Source organism: Canis lupus, chromosome 4, assembly GCF_003254725.2.
Source record: "Canis lupus dingo isolate Sandy chromosome 4, ASM325472v2, whole genome shotgun sequence".
Taxonomy (NCBI): Eukaryota; Metazoa; Chordata; class Mammalia; order Carnivora; family Canidae; genus Canis; species Canis lupus.
The window spans coordinates 83532581-83553227 of NC_064246.1; the positions used below are offsets into that span (position 1 = coordinate 83532581).

A 20647-nucleotide genomic window follows, 5' to 3' on the forward strand; every position below is an offset into this window, starting at 1 on the left:
GGGATAGCGGTTATATAGATCACATATATTAAAAATACATATTTTTGAGGATCAGAAACACTTGATTCTGGCAATCATTGAATAATACAAGTGGATTATGTTTCATAGTTCATTTAGAATGAGTTTGGTTGGGATTTCCAGTGCAATCTCTTGAAAAAAAGTCATGTTATAAAGTGCAATTAGTATTGCACGGAAATATAGATATGTGCTTATTGGATCTATAAATTAGCAGAACTATAGTATTAAACATAATAATTGTACTTGAAAAATTTGATACTTGAAAGCTGGAAGCTATGTAGTAAGGAAGGTATCATTGAAAAAACAGAAAGAGATGTAATAAACGTCCCTTCCTTTCTTGGGTGCAGAAACAAGTAATTTTAATTTTAGAGACACATCCCCATCTGAGAACCATTTAACATCTACTGTTCTTTTCTCTACGTCTTCATTGATTTGACTCTCTAAGCATTGAAAAAAGAAACTTTCCCCAAGTCTATCCAAACCCAATTGACTCTTAATTGGGATTTGCATTCATCAGTGTAGCTGAAATTAAGAACAGTTTGAATTACTTGCATTTTAAAAGAGCTTATTCCTTGGGGCATCTGGGTAGCTCAGTCAGGTAAGAGTGTGCCTACAGCTCAGGCATGATCCCAGGGTCCTGGGATCCAGCGAGCTCCTCATAGGGGTTCTGAGACCCAGCCCCATATCAGGTGCCCTGCTTCTCCCTCTCCCTCTATCCCCCTTGATATTTGTGCTCCCTTTCTTTTTCTGTCAAATAAATAAATAAATAAATTCTTTTGTGTGTGTGTGTGAAATTTTTAAAGCTTATTTAACCCAATATTGTCTCTATTTTCATGACATTCAGATAGTGAAACCAGGTGAGATGGGCAGACCAAATGAGGGACTTTCGATCAGAAGTGCCACTTGATTGGTTCATCTCACTGCCTATGAGTGAGTGGTTGTATGTACCCAAATTTCTTTATTTGTAGGCTAGCAGAGTGGTGTGGAGCTGATGGCACTGATCTTCAGAGCCAGTCGTGCACATCTCCCAAGTCTGTTCAGTGACATCACATTGGCCTGACATCAGGCATTTTGGGAGTTCTTTCATCCCAGAAACTGAGAAACACTAAATATCTGGGCTTACTCATGCCTCTTCTCCCTCCTTACTCTGATCTGGTTGTTAAACATTTACTGGGACGTTACTGACTGGGAATCATAATAGTATCTGTCTCATACTCTTAATGTGAAGATAAAATTAGTTAATAATGGGAAAGTGGTTAGAAAAATACCTGGGAATAGAAATCACCATACAAATAATTGCTATGACGATAGTGATGATGATGATGATGATGATGATGTGTCTATTCTACCTAAAGAGTAATCTCCATTTAAGTTCTTTCTTTCCTTCGTATTGACACTCATAGATTTTCTGAACTTTCATAATGTCCTTGCACCAGTCTTCTCAATGATAAAAGAAATTGTGTTTCTACCTGAAAGTGATAGAAATGACCCTGTCATATTTCCATGCAATAGAACCAGAAAATAGAGTGCCAGTCAGGGAAGACAGGCAGAGAAGACCTAGGAATGGCAGTTGGCAGATTAACTGTAGTGATACAGACAAACTGTGTGAGCTTTTTAATTTGTGGGATTGGTACTGAAGGTAGTGGTGAAAAATGGCAATACGTGTTAGATTCAAGTGATTTTAGGAGGTAAAAAAAATTAAAAAAATCAACAATATTAATGAATTTGCTATGAAGAGGGGGATTCCAGTTTGTGGATTTGGAGGGGTGGTAATATTATTTACTGAGACATAAGCTAGGGCAGCTTTTCTAGGGTGATGGCAAGTCTACAAATCCAGTTTTGAATATGTCAAGGCTGAGATACCTTGGAGATATCCAGGTGAAATTTTGCATAAAAATAATGTTTTGTCAAGGATGAATGAAACGCAAAAAATGTATACAGACTGGAATTAAAATATAAAGAATGGCCAACATAAAGATAGATTCAATTAGCTAGACGAGGAAAGCCCAGATAAAGACAGCTTGAGACAATGGCTCTTGATGTGATTGCGAAGTAGAACATGAGGGAGTTTAAACAATTCTGTGGTTCAAGTCTAAACTCAAAACAATTAAATTGGAATCTCAAAGGTGATCTCATTAATATGATATATTGGGACTTTCCAATTTCCAAAACTAAGGTTTGGGAATTAAAGTGAACATGGGATGGTCTATTACTAAAAGGTGGACAGAAACATTGGCTCACCGTAGGCTTCATTTGAGAAAAGACAGAACTTACCCTCACTGAAAATAAGTCTGAAGGAGCAGTGGAAGACAAAGAAAATAAACATGTTTGTATTACATCTTTCATGTTGTCTTTTTAAATTAAGAGTAATACTAGGGCACCTGGGTGACTCAACAGTTGAGCACCTGCCTTTGGCTCAGGGCCTGATCCTGGAGTCCCGGGATCGAGTCCCGCATCAGGCTCCCTGCATGGAGCCTGCTTCTCCCTCTGCCTGTGTCTCTGCCTCTGTGTGTGTGTCTCTCATGAATAAATAAATAAATGAAGTAAAATAAAAAACAAATTAAGAGTAATACTGATGTGGGATTGTTTGAAGGTTCAGGGAGCTGAGCTATCTCCTATGTGATATGAGTCTATTTTTTTCCGTGAAATGAGACAGAGTAACCAACTGAGATGGTCTCCAACTTACGACGGATCAACTTACTTTACAGTGGTAACGGCAACTCCTATTCAGTAGAAATTGTAGTTCGAAATTTGATCTTTTCCCAGGCTCACTGTACGTGGTATGATGTTGCCTCATGAGGCTGAGGAGAGGCAGTGAGGCACACAGCTCCCAGTCAGCCGTGAGATCACGGGGATAAGCAACTGCTGCATTTTCAACCATTCTGATTTTTCTTTTCACCTTCAAAACAGTGTTCAGCAAATTATGTGAGATGGTCGACACTTCATTATAAAACAGACCTTCTGTTAGATGTAATGTAAGGTAGGTGTTCTGAGGATGTTTAAGGTAGGCGAGGCTAAACTATGATGTCTGGTAGGTTAGGTGTATTTTCAACTTAAACTATTCTCAACCTACAATGGGTTTATTGGGACCCAACCCCACTGTAAGTTGAGGATGACCTGTAATAAAAAAAAGTAAAGCAGAGATTTGTGGAAAATAAATTAGTTTAAAACAGAGTTCCTAGCAAATAATAATAAGTTACCTTTGCAAATTTGTATGCTTTGCAGCTAATCTTAAAAGTGCATTTGAGGTTAGTAATCAAAATTCACAGTGCTATCTAGCTGCTTCTCTTGGGTTTTCCTCAGTCAATTGCACCTGCTTGGGAAAGAGGGCAATTGTCATTATCAAGGGTTGAGTTTTACCACATTGCCACAATAGCATGAGCAAGACATATAAGCCATCGGTTAATATGATAGTGAAAGGACATAATGTGTTTTTTTTTTTTGACATAATGTGTTTTGTTGGATGAGGAAAGAAAAAAAAAAAAGCAACAGCACAATGATAATGAATTACTGGATGTAAAAAGATCAATACAGTGACATTAACTAACATTAAAGTTATTTATATTTGATACTAAAGTTGATATTTACTGTCTCTCTATTAATATATATTTATGTTACCAAAGTAGCATAGTAGTAGTAATTGAATAAACAAAATAGGAAGGCTGAAGATTATGATAATGTTTGGCTTTGTCATATTATTTATACTATTTGGAATGTTTCCCACCAACTGATTTCACAGACCCAACATCATCCAGTTGACTCAATTCAGATTCTCAGCTTAACTGCCATAAAAAGTAGATAGAATTGTGTAACTTGCCTGGTGTTACTTAGCAATTCTACTTCATTCGTGTGACTGTTTAGTTAATACCAACCTCCCTCACTGTGTAATAAATGCCATCCGCATAAATATAGTTTTTGTTTGTTTGTTTTCTTTATCATTCCATGGAGGAAGTGACTAAAATCTGCAGTTGAATCACATATCAATCATCTGAGTTATTGGAAGACTTAACAACTAATCTACTACCCAAAGGAAATTTGAAAAGGACAATCCGTTATCCAGCCCTAAATTTTTGTATTGTGTATAGCTACCCAGAACTAGAACGTTTAGAGGGACGGATTTCTCCTATCTCTGAGAAAAGAATATTTCTATTATTATATAGAATTTATAGAATTTTATAAAATTTATAAATCCATCAATATCTTGGATATTGTGTATATGGCATTTCATGTTCATGGACATAGTTAGGTTGAAGTCTAACCTAAGCAATTATAAAAGTTGTAAAAAGATGCAGTAATCTGGCCAATACAGTAAGGTTCCTGCTTCCAAGTACTGGCCACTTCCAACAATGGGTTCCTCCTAGGCCCACCCCAAGAATGAGCAGGACTGGAGGTGCCTGTCATTACTGAGAGATTCCATTCACTCTATGCTTAGATGCTTGAGTAAACTCTAGTCTGAATCCAACTTTGTTATCAGGATGGATTTTCCTTGTGGACTGTATTTCTATTACTTTAATTTGGACGTATTGAAAATATAGCTTCAGGCTTTTGAGGAAATAGAAGGCATAAAATGTTCTTCAACCACCCAGATATTTTTATTCTTGAATCCTTCAGTTTAAAGATATGGGGAAAATGTTTCAGCTAAAATGAAAATAGCTTTTCAGAACTTTTCGACCACCTCCCTTTCTTTTATCTCCATATCTCTGTTGGCAGTTTCCTGTTGACGACTGCCATTCCTACAGGAACAGAGTATAAGACAGATATGGAGATTATCTACAGAATTACTATATGAAAAGCAGCCAGTAATAATAGATATTAGTTAGGAGTTTCATGAATTATTATATAAGTGACACCATCATCATCCTCATCCTCATCATCATCATCATTCCAATTTTACAGATCAGGAAAAAAGATTAAATATTTTGTCTCAGGTCACAGAGCTAAGAAGAGGCTATAACAGGATAATAATTTATAGAAAGCTCCTTTTTACTCATACAGACATACTATTTGCTTCCATTTCTTTTTTATTTTCTTTAGATAGAGTGAAATAATTTTGTGTCCTATTATTATATTTGCTTAAGAAACTAAAACAATAAAATCTTGATAAAGCAACATTTTATTTTATTTTACTTTTTAGAGATTTTATTTATTTATTTGAGAGAGAGTGTGTGTGTGTGCTGGGGGGTGGTGGGTGGGGCAGAGGGAGAAGCAGACTCCCCTCTGAGCAGGGAGCCCGATGTGGGGCTCCATCCCAGGACCCTGGGATCATGACCTGAGCCGAAAGCAGATGCTTCACTGACGGAGCCACCCAGGGGTCCCACAACATTTTATTTTTATGTGATTAGATGGTAAATTACATACACACACATGTGCGATCACTATTTGAATGTTTGAATGTTTGAGTTGAATCACCGAATCAAAAACTTAATGGTAATACACCTTATTTTCTAAAGTTTAAGCATAAATGTAGCATTTCAAGCGATTATCTATATACATGGTCTCAAATATTATGTTTTCATGTTCCTAAAAATCTTTAACATTCTTATCAATTTGAAATAATGTCCACTTAAACCTTCCAATATTTTTGGTATCCTACTCTACTCAAATACACATTCACACCTCTGAATTAATTACTCCTCATCTAGGGCACACTCAGTTCTGTGTGTAGTTGAATGTTGACTTCTTTTTTTGTTTGTTTGTTTTATTTTTATTTTTATTGAATGTTGACTTCTTATACGTTGTTTTGAGTGGCATTAGTTATTATAATAAACCTAAAATAGAATGTATTTCAACCTACTGGAATGGATTGTTCTATCTTTTTACTTGCCATTCCTATTACTGAATGATGTTATAGGATTATATAATTCATTCACTTAATATCATTTTCAGGCCCTTTAATTTTTATTTCTCAGTAGATTATAGCATATTAACTTATGCTTTGTTAAATAATTATATCTCTCTTGGTATTTCCATCAGCACTTGGAAATTTTTCAAGGAAAAAAAGGAAAAAAATGTTGTATATCCTTTGTCCTTAGATATCAGTGAATGCCAGCTGACACACACACAAACCTGGTGTGGGTCCTAATCGAAGTATATTTTTTTAAAAACAACATGCTTCCTGAGAGGAGACCCATGTGGCCAATAAGTAATAGATACTTTTACCTTTGGAGCTAATAGGGAGCCTTATCTATAAGAAGATTTAGAATCCGATCACTGTCATTCCACTTAGTTCACTGCATGCAATTTTCGCCTTTTCCATGGGAACTTTTTTTTTCTTCTAAGCACAGCATGTATATTTGATAAGTATGTAAGTATATATTCTTATTGACTCTGAGCAGTTTCTTGTCACCTGTTTTATTTCTTAATCTGTGTCGTACAGGTAGTGCCATTAAGATGTTTCATATGCATCAAGAGTTGGGCCCGTAGATGTTGGCACCGTAATTACATAGTACATCATAAGCCATCCAACGTTGGCACCGCTGAAGATTGCTTCAGTTTTGAATTAATCTGAATGACCCCAGCTTTATTGCTGTCGAGTTTCTAGAAATGATAAAATGTCAAGTCACTGGAAATAAACCGACAGAGCCTTAAAAAAAATGACATGACTAATGCAACGTTTCTCTGACTTGTTCCATAGTCTGTAGACTTTATTACTCACTACAATATTTGATTTAGAAATGCTTGTCTTAATGAATGTGTCTTCCGCCTTAGTAAAATGTGCCTGCAATATAAAGAACAGGAAACGCAGTGCTCTGTATATCTGTGTTTTATGTACACTAAAACCGCAATACACAGAAAAGATGTAAGTGGTGAATCACTGTTTCATGGCTATTATATCTTAATTTTGGTGGGGCATCTTGGTGAATCTATTGAGTCAGTCTTTTTTGAAGAATGGCACTATTTCCATTTATCACAAGTTTTCCAACACTGTTAGATCATTATAAAATTTGTGGGCATACCGTACGCTGAGAACTTTTTAAAAAATGGTTATTTAACTTATATTGACATCGTACTACAAGCAATAGCTATCTTCATGTTTATTGTTATTGGCTTCCTAAAACGTTCTTTTATAAAACACAAAACTCCTGTCTCAGCCTATTGTCCTGAAAAGGGGAACTCTCATTTGTAGTCTGCATTATCTGATGTCCTTCAGATTACCTTTCAGATTTAAAGATTCTTCTCATATTGGAGGGTCTCAATTCTGGCCATGGTTTCGACTTTCACTAACCATAATCTCCTGATGATGATGCCAGGCTAGATGATTTCCCTCGATCCTTTAAATTCTCTTAATTGGATTTCTAATTGTTCAAATGAAAATCTAACTAATAAAGTGAATGTGTAATCTCAATCGACACCCAATGAACGGAGCAAGTAGAGAGTAAGCAGAAATAGTGCAAGCCCTTCCAGTTGGATGTCCACGATTTCCCAAAGATTCCATCCAACCCTTCCCCATCTAAGTCCTCACCACCATCGCCACCTTGCACTGCTGGCCGTGTTTGAAATTTGAAATCCATTACACGAGGCAGATGCCTATCTCTTTCAAATCTGTCTGCCAGCTGTGTCTTTGATAATTTTTTTCATCTTAAATTTCCTAACTCAATATCCTGTTAGAGGAGGATGTGCAGTACATTATTCAACATAGACCTCTGTTACTCTATTTTATCAGGGAGAAAAAATTTAAGGCCTTTCTTAACACCTATTGATGTACCATGACCTTGGAATATGGCTAATTCTAGTACAGATTCAAGGCTTTTGGCGTTTGTTCAATTTCTTTTGTTACAGTCACAGGACAAGAGGCAAAGGGTGTCGACATGGATTTGACAGGTGATACTTCTACTTAATAGGCATTAAGAGAGAATGAAAAAAGGGAAATGAAGAATAACAAGTGTGAGAAGTTCAGGATAGCCTTAAATGAAGGTTGCGTAATTTCTTGCCATGCCAAACAAGAATTCAGGCACCATGATATTTGCTAGTGTCTCAGAAGTGCTTTAATCAGAAGACGGTTTGATATGGCTGTTGTGAAACTCACACTCTCTAGAAAGTAGACTGCAAACGTCACCTTAGGTTCTGCTTATGCAGTCATGGCTATTGGAACTCAGACAAATTCCACTTGGGTATTTGTCTATCCCTTTCTGGTAGATAATGTGTATACGTTTTGACCTACGTTTTCTTTTCTTTTTTTTTTTTTTTTAGATTTTATTTATTTATTCATGAGAGACGGGGTGGGGGGGGGGAGCAGAGACACAGGCAGAGGGAGAAGCAGGCTCCATGCAGGGAACCTGATGTGGGACTCGATCCCAGGACCCCAGGATTACTCCTTGGGCTGAAGGCAGGTGCTAAACCTCTGAGCCTCCCGGGCTGCCCTTGACCTATGATTTTATTCCTCCTCTGCTCTGGTTGCTTCAAGCCCAAACCCAACTTTAAATCCTGCCAACTTTAAGCATCTATCTCTCTATGACAAGCCACTATGTGATGTGTTCAGGGAATGAAATCTTATAAAACATCATCCTAACCTGTGAAAAGTTGCTAGCTTGATCAGTTTATGTAACTTCTTTAACCAGAATTCTTTTGTGATGTCTATATGTAACACTCCATTATTACAGCTATTATTATTATTTGCCTGTGTTCTGATTTTTCTATCATCTATCTATCTATCTATCTATCTATCTATCTATCTATCTATCATCTATCTATCTACTTATTAGACTTTTAAATATGTTCTTTTAGAAATATTTGACATTTTCCCCTTTCAAGGCAAATATGCTGTTAATTAATTATCAAATTAACCAACAACTATTTTGGATCACTGTAAACGTGTACTTTCTCCTTTACAGGGAATCAAGCAAATTTAGGTAGGTATTTAGCTCTTTTTAGGTTAAATAGATGTCTCAATGAGGTCATGTCCATTGAATGTAAATAAGGGTGATTTTAACATTATATGAGCAAGTGGTAGATATCTTTTACGGGGGGTGGACATGAGCGATATATGACAAGGTTTAACTGCTACTGGGGCTGATGAAATGACCACATTTTGAGACCGTGAAAGAACTACAAGACTTATAAAATAATTCGGAGTAAATAGGAAAATATTTGACAAAATCTCCACAAGGCGTGGTTATCTTTTCTTCATGTTCCTTGAAGCCAATCGCTGAAATATCGTTATATAGTTTGATGAATGAACTTTACAGTTCAAGAATCATATTAAAGGCCTTCCTAATTTAATTTATGTAATGTAACCAGAAATTTTAAACGAATTAATTACCCTAGTTGCTCTAACTGTGGGAAAGTACAATCCAAAATACATTAACAGAAATTAAGACTGGAAATCAGATATCAAAATTTAAACTTTGTATTTTCGAAATTTCGTTTTGCCTTCACAGTTTTATTTCCTCCCATACTCCTCCTATCCTTATTTTGACTTAAACAGACTGCCATTTAATCAATTAGTATTTATTTTGATGGCAGATCAGTAAGATAGCTTATCTATTTTTTCATATTATTCTACTCAAAATTTCTAAGACTCTTTAATAGATGTATATATTTTCATTTTTAAAGGATATTATAAATTTTCTGGAGTCTAGTATATTTTACATAGATAGGATTTTTTCTAGGTTTTTCTGACTCAGTATCAAAATCATAGTAATATAGGTACTCCACCTGGTGGTATAAAATAAGCATTCCTTATTTCTTTTTTTTTTTTTTTTTAATGGGAAAAACTTTTATATGTTAATTTTAAATGTGTGTAAAAGTACCGTATAGGATACTCAGGAAAAATCTACTAAACACTAAAAAGAAGTTGAATATTAGTCAATAGTATAAAATACTTAGATCTATTACAGGTTAAAAGTTTTAACCAAACACAATTGTTTCATAGGCTGTTTTTAGCTTAATGGTTTATACTTACTGGGTAAATACTGTCTATCTATGTATGGGATATATATATATATAAGGAAAATATATAATATATCTGTATATTAGGAAATATAACTGTAATTTTCCATAAATATCTGTCAATCATCTTTATTTTGTCTCTGTCTTGTATCTTGAATTCTATGTTATTGTTACCAATTAATTAAATAGATTTTCCTGTCCCTCCATTTGATATTAGGTACAATTTGAGGCTGTTAGTATCTAAAATACTTCCTCAAAGTAGTTTAAATTTGACACACTTTACTATTTATAATCTCCAATTAAAAGTCTAGAACAGGACCTATTGGAGTGAGAAGTGAAGTTATTACTCTTCATCATAATTCTTAACTTGACGTAAATTCCTTTTTGACTTTGCACTATTATGTTCTAAATTGATTTACTTCATATATGTATATTTTTCAAGCCTAGTAATCTTACTATACACTTTACTAACTCCACTGTCGACATGAATTATACATTTCTTGTCAGGTATCTTCCATCTGAAAGTTCCCGAGTCTTCTCCTATTGGCTCAGCCATTGGAAGAATAAGAGCCGTGGATCCTGATTTTGGACAAAATGCAGAAATTGAATACAATATTGTTCCAGGAGACGGGGGAAATTTGTTTGACATCGTCACTGATGAGGACACACAAGAAGGAGTCATCAAATTGAAAAAGGTACATAGATGAGGTTTTGGACAGTTGACTACCCAGTATTAATTGGGGAACACAATGACTAAAAGCTGAAAATGAGAAAAATTTTAATTTCCTTCAACTAACAGTATTTTAAATAAAAAAAGACAAAGTGACTCCCAAGTATTCACTTCCTCAGGCACTTGTATTCTTCAATTCAATAAATACATGCTTGTTTGTTTGTTTTTAAAACAGGTCTATTAATTTGATTACATTATTAATTTTTTTTCCAGAATTTAATTATAATTTAATTTTTTTTTATTCTTACAAACTGAAACAGAAAAGGCTAACTGAAAAATAAGATGTAGAAGTAAACCCCACCAAGCTTGGTCTTGCCCCTCTCATGACGTTTTTGAGAAAATAAATATCGAATTCACACACTTGGTGAGAGTTTATATCATAGGGGAAGATTCTCTATGTCCACGACCCTTACTACTGAGGAAAGCGAGAGATGAGCAAGAGTAATGTTGGTCTTGAGGGGGTTTTAGAGAGGATTGATGAGAGAGAAGAAAGAAGAAGAAGAAGAAGAAGAAGAAGAAGAAGAAGAAGAAGAAGAAGAAGAAGAAGAAGAAGAAGAAGAAGAAGAAGAAGGAGGAGGAGGAGGAGGAGGAGGAGGAGTGGGAGGAGGAGGAGGAGGAGTGGGAGGAGGAGGAGGAGGAGTGGGAGGAGGAGTGGGAGGAGGAGGAGGGCAAGAAAAAGAGGATGAGAGGAGAGGGAATGAGACAAGAGAGAAGGAGAAAGAGAGGGAAGGAGGGAAGGACAGTGGTAAATGGACTGGTAAAAGAAGAGAATTGCAGAAGGGAAGAGCACAACTCAAAATATTTGAGGAGTTATAGTCTGTCTCTTGTTGGGTAGTGGCGTGAAGAAAAAGGAGACAACTGTGAAACAGAAAAATTACAATTATATTCGAGGCCTGTCGATTGTTTCCATAACAGGGGAGCAAATTATAGGCATTTTCAATAATGGAGCGCAGGCAAGAGTGAAACTCAGTTAATTTAGAACCGCTGTCCCCTCTCCTTCTACAGGGAACATTCTATGTAGCCCAAACTGCAGTGTGTCATACGCGTTTAATGATTGTGATAATTTTGGCCTACAAGAAGCATTTTTACAGTCACTCCCATTAATTGGGCTGCTGTTTGCATATTTGCTCAGGAACTCTGAATTGGAAGAAAGAAATTATATATATGGCTATAACAATAACACTGAAAAAGAACACATTTTTCATTTGGATTATTTATCACCTTTTTTTTCCACTATTGCACATAATTTTTACCTTTTCTAGAAATTACTTTAAACACGTGATCTCGGGCTGCCTTGGGGGCTCAGCGGTTTAGTGCCACCTTCAGCTCAGGGTGTGATCCTGGAGACCCGGGATCAAGTCCCATGTCGGGCCCTTTGCATGGAGCCTGCTTCTCCCTCTGCCTGTGTCTCTGCCTCTCTCTCTCTCTCTGGTCTCTCATATATAAATAAATAAAATCTTTAAAAAAATAAAAATAAAAAAATAAACACGTGATCTCATTCAGCAAATATACTTTTGTGTTGAATTTTCAAAGTCCATTTTGAAAAGTATGTGTCATATTCTTATCAACTTTACTTCTTTATTGTTAGTTCTTGTTTTGCCCTTTTTTCTCTTTTCTATTCAGTAGCAAGTCAATAAAATCTTATCACTTATTTTTTCTTAAAAGATAACTATACTTAAATGACTTACAAATGTTAATTTAATGGAGCAAATACGAATTCTCTTAGTAATAAGAAAAATAAGAGAAAATATTTTATCAACAGTTCATAAAATTTAAGTATGAAATTAAGTAAATTTACAAAGTAAAATAGAGATACAGAAGAGTCAATATGGCGTATACACTATTTTAAGAATTATATATATGTATGTATACTTATAGTTATTATAACTATATTTTATATTTGCATGTTTTATATTTGCATTTTTATTTGCACACATTTATCATCTCTTCCAATAAATAATTAGTATGTAAGTGTCAATCTGGGAAAATGTGTGGCATTCTTACTTATTTTTTAACACATATAAAAACGGAATGGTATGCCAACTGTAGTCTTTATATCAAATGACTTAATATTTGAAAGTAATGATTTAAAAAAGAGACTAGTGATTTAGTCACATAAATCAACTTTTTGTAAGTATTCATTTACTATACATCTTAACCATAGTTGTAAAGACAAGACTTTTCCCTTTTTAGCTAATGAAAGATTCACGAAAACAGTCATCGTTTGTTTTTGCTGCATTTACTTTATTTAACTTTTTGAGGATTTTCCTTCTAGTTAACTAGATTAAAATTGAGATCTGTGAAATGATGACATGACATGAGTAAAACTGATTTACCTAATGGAGAAAAGCGGTCTGAAAAATACATCTCCCAGTATAAAAAATACATTTTCTTCTTGTACTGGATGAATAATTGTCCACGTCGCTGACATAAAGTTTGTTAACTAAATAAAGTTCAGTGTCCATAACTAACCTTCACTCCTTCATTCAACAGGTATTGATGGGGAAGCCACTAAATCCAAGAGCCCACTCTGGATTCTGGGAATAGAGCAGTAAACCAGACAGATCCATTCCCTCTACTCAAGCAGCCTCCACTCAGTTGGGGGAAGACAGCTGTTAAGTCCAAAAGCACTGTGAGCAGTGATAAATTCAAGCTTGAGAAATGTAAAAAAATGTAAAAAGTGTAGGGAGACAAGTGCGGGGAGGTGGTGGCTCTCGTGGTGGGGATGTTCAAGGAAGGCTTCTCTGGCAGCGGGGAATTTCAGCAGAGGCCTGAAGGAAGCAAGAAAGGAACCATGTAGTGGTTCTGAGTGATGCATGGTCTGCAAAGATGGGGCAGTTGCTGCAAGGAGGCCAGTGGGCTAAGTGCAGCCAATGAAAGGCTCCCTCGCCAGAGATGGGTCAAAGATGCAGAGAAAGGGCCCTGCTTGGAGAGCCTTGAAGGCCAGGCCAAGGGCTTGAATTAGATCCTGGTGCAAGAAGCCTGGGGTGACTGTGGATCTAAGTGGCCTTTACCACCATGAAACAGGGCTGAGGTGGTTTCCTGAGGAGACTAAGGACTAGGAAACGAGGAGAGAAATAGACTAGTTAAAAGGCTATGGAACTGATCCCAGAAACTGTTGATGGAGCCATGGCCCATGACTTCCGTAGTAATCAAGGTTGCGAGAAATGGTGAGACTCTGGCTAGATTGTAAAGGAACAGCGAGAACATATTCTCATAAATATTCTGATCATCTGGCGAGTTACCCGAGCGTTTGAATGGATTTGTTCTTGGCGCTGTAATTTGTTTTAATCTCTCAGTGAGGAACCACCAGAGGCGATCCCTATCTGTTAACCTACAGCTCTGGTGGGAAAGAAAACTGCAATTTGCGGAGGACATCTATTAGATCTTTACAAAAGAAAAATACTCCATGAGAACACTTCCATAACAGAATTCTAAAATCACCTATCACCTAACTACCCACACACCTACCTACCTACCTAGCTGCCACATATATTATATTTTGTGTGGGTGAACAAATATGTGTAGATAGATGACGTGAGTAAACATGGTGGTGTGATTTCATAAAAATAAAACAATTAGAGAAGTATTCTGTTGCATAAAACCCATGAAAAACTCAAAATTAATTTAAATGACTGTAATTCTTTAGAGGGTTTTTTATTTTATTTTATTATTATTATTATTTTTTTACTCGGGGGGGGGGTGGTAGAGACTGTATTATAGAATTATTTCTGCATATATCCTATAAGTTCTCGGGAAAGTTTACCTTGCACTTAACTTTAGGATTCCTGGAAGAATTAAATGTGTAATTAAATATGTAAACATCCATAGGAGTGTTTCAATTCCAGGATGATCTTTTAATTAGTGTTTTGAAAACTTTCCCTTCAATATCTCAGCATAAAATTGCAAAAAAGCCTTTAAATGTAAAACAAAGTCACATAGGAATTATGTTGTTAATGCGTTCAGAAAGTCCAAAAACATATATTCTCCCTTGAATATGTCATTATTTGTTAAATGTCAGTTACTTCCATTGTTTGGCTAACAGCATATGGTGCTCCTTGTTTTCAGAGTTTTTCTTTGCTTAATTTATTTAATAATCCATGAAAATACTTAAAAGTCCTCTGAAGCACATATTCTCATTATTGCTCTGTCTCCAAAATCTTCATCTGCCCTCCCTATATTATTTCCCCTCTCTCTTTCTGAGGAGGGTCAAAGTGGATAAAAGCGATGGCCAGGTTTATATGAGCTGAGAAGAATGAAAAAAAAATAAAAAGCATTCTTATTAATTTATTTTTTAACATCAGCTTGGATTCAGTTTATGAGCACTATGACAGGATGTTATTTCACTGTGTCACTTTGAATTCAGAGTAGCGTCATGAAACTTGATAAATCTTCTCAAGGCGCAAGCTATTTTGGTAAAAGATAAAACACACACACACACACACACAAAACTACTCTCTACTTACATCCTATTGCATTGAGCAAAATTTAAAGGAATAGAAAGGATCCTATTAAAGGATCCTATTTGTTCTTACATGTTATGGCATCAAAAACAGTAACATCAGAATAACAACTTTTTAAAATTTTTCATCCCATCTAAAAATTGGGAGATGAGATACATTTAAAATGAGAGTATAAGGGACGTCCTGGGTGGCTCAGTCAGTTAAGCCTCCGACTCTTGGTTTTGACTCAGGTCATGATCTGAGGGGGGTGAGATGGTGCCCAGAGATGGGCTCCGAGGTGGGCATGCAGCCTGCTTAAGATTTCATCTTCTCCCTCCCTTTTTCTCTCTGGTCCTCCCCCACTGCTCTTGTTCTTTTTCTCTTCCTCCTTCATAAACAAACAAACAGATAAATAAATAAATAAATAAATAAATAAATAAATAAATAAATAAAAAATAATAAATAAATAAAATTGCTGAATTTAAGATGCATTATGTTCCTATTTCATTCATTTAGAGAAAGAGAGAGAGAGAGAGACAGCACGGGAAGGGGGAGAGGGAGAAAGAGAATTGTAAGCAGGCTCATGACCAGTGTGGAGTCCAACCCGGGGCTCAACCTCACAATTCTGAGATCACGACATGAGCCAAAATCAAGAGGTGGGTGCTTAACCGGCTCAGCCTCCTAGGTGTCCCTCGGTAATTTCATTCCTAATTGAAAAGGTTAGTTGAATACATTTTACTCAGTAGTTTTTTTTTTTTTTTTCCTACTGGATAACTGAGAATAAATATGTATTTATTATATACTTACTTATTTGGTATAAATATAAAATGACATGAGTTAAAAATATTCAAGGATTGAAAATAGAAATACATCTGTAGAAGCACTGGATTTTTCTTGTCACTCTTTAGAAATCAAAGCAATTAAAATCGTGGGGGGTGAATAAGTTGTGCAAAAGGACAATTTTATTATCTTGCATAATTTTTCTAACAGTTCTCTACCATTTCTACCAAAATGTCTATTGCTAACTCGTAAGTAAAGATAATGTAAGTGTAAGGAATGATGAAGGGATTTCTTTATTTTTAGATAAATGAGGCTTCTTGATTTAAATGAAAAAGAATTCTTACTATTTGATGTTACTTGGAAATATTATTTCATCCCGAATAAATGTAACTATAATCATACTATTTCCAAAGCAGAGTTCCTTTTTTTTTTCCTTTAAAAAAGAAATAAATAAAGGGCTTTATTCTCCAGGATTTTTTAGTAAATAGGTCCCAGGGAACTCTTCGTATTTTACTGAGGCCCTGTTAGTAAACCTCTTTCTTTTTGCAGCCGAATGGCAAGGAAAGGCGTTTGCACCCAATGATTTGGTAGCAGAGCACCATCGTGTGGTTAGTTTTTGAATAACTCAAAATAAAACACCTTTGCAATAACTTGCTTTATGTAGCCAAACATACACCTTCGTGTACTGAGTTTAGAACACCCTCTGTTCAGCTGGCCGGCCCGCATGCGTGTGCTGGGAGATGAGAAAGTGGTGTCCTTTGATTCTGTAAGTTCTACGTCCCGGGCTCTGTCCACACCTGTCATCACCTCCTTTCCACATCTTACCTAACTCCGCTCACCAGTCTCCCAAACCCTAAAGGGGCTCCCATGCTGAAATCACCAAGGTAGATTGCTTTGCTGCCTCGCCGTCACCTAAAGCTGTGTGTCCTATGGTCTGCTCAAGCTCTGAACGACCAAATCCCACCTCTTCTCCCAACGAAAGGGCTCCTGGTCAGCTCTCCTCCCGCCTAGATAAGGCTCCAACTCCTTCCCAGGGTCTTAACCCCCAGATCTCGGCTCTTTCTTGTGCTGCTTCCATTGCCATCAGCCTCCTCTTGCCCAATAAGACATGAAGCCTGGCCCCTGATTTCTCCAGAACATGGGTTAAAATCTCCTTCCTTTCCTCCTCCTGGGTTGACGTGCACCCCCATGGTTATTCCTTCTACGACTGCAGTGGCTGTTCTCAGAGTGTCACCCTTGTCTTTATTTAACTCAGCCTCTCTGCTATGAGTAATGATCAAATCTCACTCTATTAACTTATTTTTGTGCTTAAATCCTTTTGTTTGTTTGTTTGCTTCCATCATTAGTAAGAGACAGAGCAAATAGTGTATTTTTTGTTATCATCTCCTGCACACACACAAGCTACCTTCCATCTGTAGCAAATTCACTGCAATTTCTAATTGCAATAACCAAATAGGCTATTTGGTTAATAATTTGAATAATTTGAATAACCAAACAGGCTATTCATCCTTTTGCATAGAAAGACACAGCCCTACATGAGCATCTTAATTGATTCCCTCCTTTTTAAAAACTTTTCCCCAAACCTTACGCCAAAGACTTCCATGAGTCCCTTCCATGAGGCCAAGTTGATCACTTCTTACTTTCTTCCCAAATGTCAGCATTTCTGCTAAAACACCTATGAGACATGAGGCACTCACAGTTTAAGACACCGATTATGTCTACTATATTTTAGCTGCCTAAAGACACTTTATCACATCTATATTTGCGTGGTCATGACAAAGGAAATGCTTGAAATATACAGGGAGTGTAATTTTTTGTTGACTAAAGAACAAATATGTTAGCTTACTGGTTTAATTTATGATGCATCATTATTATTATTATTTTTTGGTTCTCAGTACTATGCAGAGTTTAACGTATTTTATAAATGATATACAAATGGCAGCTAAGAAACAGAAAAGAAAGATAACTTTTTCAAAATCACACAGCTTGCAGTAAATTATTGTACATGTTTGAAAGGCGTATTAACTATTGTAAGGAACCATGTAGGTTAGAAGTGAAATGTGAGATTGGTTATTTGAGGCAGCTCAAGAGATAATTGGCCTCCCTAGATAATCATGGTTTATTCTGTGAGTGCATACAGAGCACGTATTTTGCTTCAGCATTTATAAGGTTTAATGTAATCTTTCATTTTTAGGGAATATATTACCTGAGATCCTCAACTAGAAGCACTAGAACTTCCTTCAATATTCTTTTTCTGTTTTGTTTTGTCTTACTAAATTGTCACTGAATTAGTTACTGAATTTGTTCCAAAAAATATTGTCACTAAAATATGGGCATAGAACTAATAATGCCCGTGATTCTTAAGTTAATTCGTTAAAACTATCAAAAATTTGTAGTGCTACAAAAACCTGGAGTGTGACTGATGCATGGAAAAATTAAACGCGTTTCTAATAAATAGTTCTGTCACAAATTTATTTAGAAGTAGCTTTTATGAAATGTATGTTTCTTTAATAATTTTATTTAGGAAATGCTTTTTTTTTTTTTTTTTTTTGGTCTGGTCATTCTGTAGCTTTTTAAAGATTTTTTGTTTTTAATTGTAAAACTAAGATGCTGTTGAAATTTTCTGAAACCTAAAATTCAGCTTTAAATAGGGCCATGTTTGATTTTTTTTTCCCCTTTGTTGTCGGGGCGTTCTCACCTAATAGTGTAACAACTTTTATCCCTCAAACTTCACTACTTTTTAGTAAGCTGTGGAGTTGAATTCTTTCCTCAGTGGTTTTAGGATACACACAAACTTGCCCATCTACCCCCAACCCACAAAACATACATCCGTCTCCCATGGTTTACATTTTTCCATAGCATTCATTGTCAACTACCATGCTACATATTTTGCTTATTTCTCATAGTCTTGTCCATCAAGGCCTAGAAGCTCCGTGCAGGTGGTGATTTTATCTGCTTGGTTCAGCATCATTATCCTCGGTAATGATGTCTAGAACATGGTGGGATGTCAAGGAATATTTATTGAAAGGAGGAATGAAATGCATCTGGACTTTTGCCCTTGCTCACCTTCTATCAGGCTAGTTTCCTTCTGACTTCACCATACCTGGTTCTTCTCATCTCAGTTCCTAGTATTACATCCTTAGAAATGCACTTCCTATTGGCCCTATGTAACTATGTTCCCTCCTGTCCATTATCCCATTTCTCCCCTAAATCTTAACACTAACTGAAAATTATGTACTTACTTTTTGGTTGTTGTTCTGGCTCTCCCTCTCTACAATGGAAGGTTCATGATAAAATGAACTTAATTTAACTCATTAACCACTATGTCCTCAACTCCAAACATTTGACTCAATCACTCTGGTTCTAAATCAATTTGAATAAATCAAAGAAGTTGGTGCAGATATCACCTATGGATGATTTACTATGTAACCTGAGTTGTGGTAGAATTTTAGAATAATTTCTTATGGAACGGAAAATGCTAGTAACAAATAAACTGGTTACCATGATGATCATAAAACTCAGTTTTGGCAAACTTAATTTTCCTTTAAAATGATGCTTGATCTGAAAGTCTTATCTTTGTGGTGCACCCTGGCATAACGAGCTCTCTTTACGAGATCTTATTGCTCTTGTCTTTTCATCACAGTTCAGCCTGGTACAAATCTGTTTTCTGCTTGTCTTGAAGAGCATCTACCCTGTTTTGGAGAAGGGTACAGCCCTCATTTGGACTGATTGAAAATTTTCCCTTCCATTGACCAGGAGGAACTATGATCTGATTGAGAAAGTAGAGTCTTATCACTAAAGGATACATTCCATTGAGTGATGACTTCCCTCTGTTGGTGAAATAATACAGATGCAGCTTAGTCATAAAAATCGAAGCAATAGAGCAGAGTAGAAAGTCAAGAGCAATGAAAGCACCGCTATTGTGGGTAAGAGACCACCATGATGGCATCCTCTGCTGAAATCTCAGCTCTCTCAGGCTGAGATCCAGGTGTAGGCTGGGGTGCGATCTGATTTGAAGCTTTGAGATGTTTTCCAAGCTCAGGGGAATTGTTGGCAGAGTTCATTTCTTGGTGTCTCTCTGCCTGAGGCCTGTGTTTCTTGCTAGTCATTGGCCATGTTTCAGCGTCAGCTCCTGAACGCGCCCCTTATGCACTTGCCAGGGGGATCCCACACTCCCAATTTTACTTCTTCAAGGCCAGGAACAATTTATCTGAATTACTTTTTTTTTTTTTTTTTTTTTTAATGACTCACATAATTAGGTCTGACCCCTCAACTCAAATTTCCCTTTTGGTTCACTCAACTTCAAGTCATGAAGGCCCTTTGTTATATTTGCATATTTTGTTTTTCCATCAAACTTGAATTCCTGGGGTGATATCTGAGGCCATTCACATGCAGCTCACAGAGTCAAGGGAAGGGAATTATAAGGGGCAGAAATCTTGGGGACATCTTGGAATTCTATGAAAGCTGCTGTTTTGCTAATTCCTCCAAATAGATCTACAGCTACATTTCCACAAAACGTTATCTGGACCCATGTTAAAATCCTGAAAAATCCAAGGGAGCCATTGTTTTGCATTTTATGCCACAATCGCATATTCCTCCTTGAAATGAAAAAAAAATGCATTTACCATTTAATATTGTATGTAGTTTTCCATGAGCTGGATCTTAGCAAAGTAAAAGCAGAGAAAGTGTCTAAAAATAAATATGCAAATAGGTGATGTTTGCCCAATTCCTCCTTTATACCCTGAAAAGCAATGAAATATACTATATTTTGCTTCTCCATAGTCACTGA

General features: G+C 36.2%; 1 protein-coding gene across 3 annotated transcripts in view; it reads left to right on the top strand.

Moving 5' to 3' along the window:
• The window catches only part of CDH12 (cadherin 12), a 963430-nt gene that overhangs the window by 890621 nt on the left and 52162 nt on the right, over positions 1-20647 (top strand). For all 3 annotated transcript variants that reach the window (XM_035714925.2, XM_025436284.3, XM_025436285.3), the window contains one exon: positions 10414-10601. In XM_035714925.2, coding sequence (XP_035570818.1) covers positions 10414-10601 — 188 coding nt within the window. The remainder of the gene's footprint in view (positions 1-10413; positions 10602-20647) is intronic.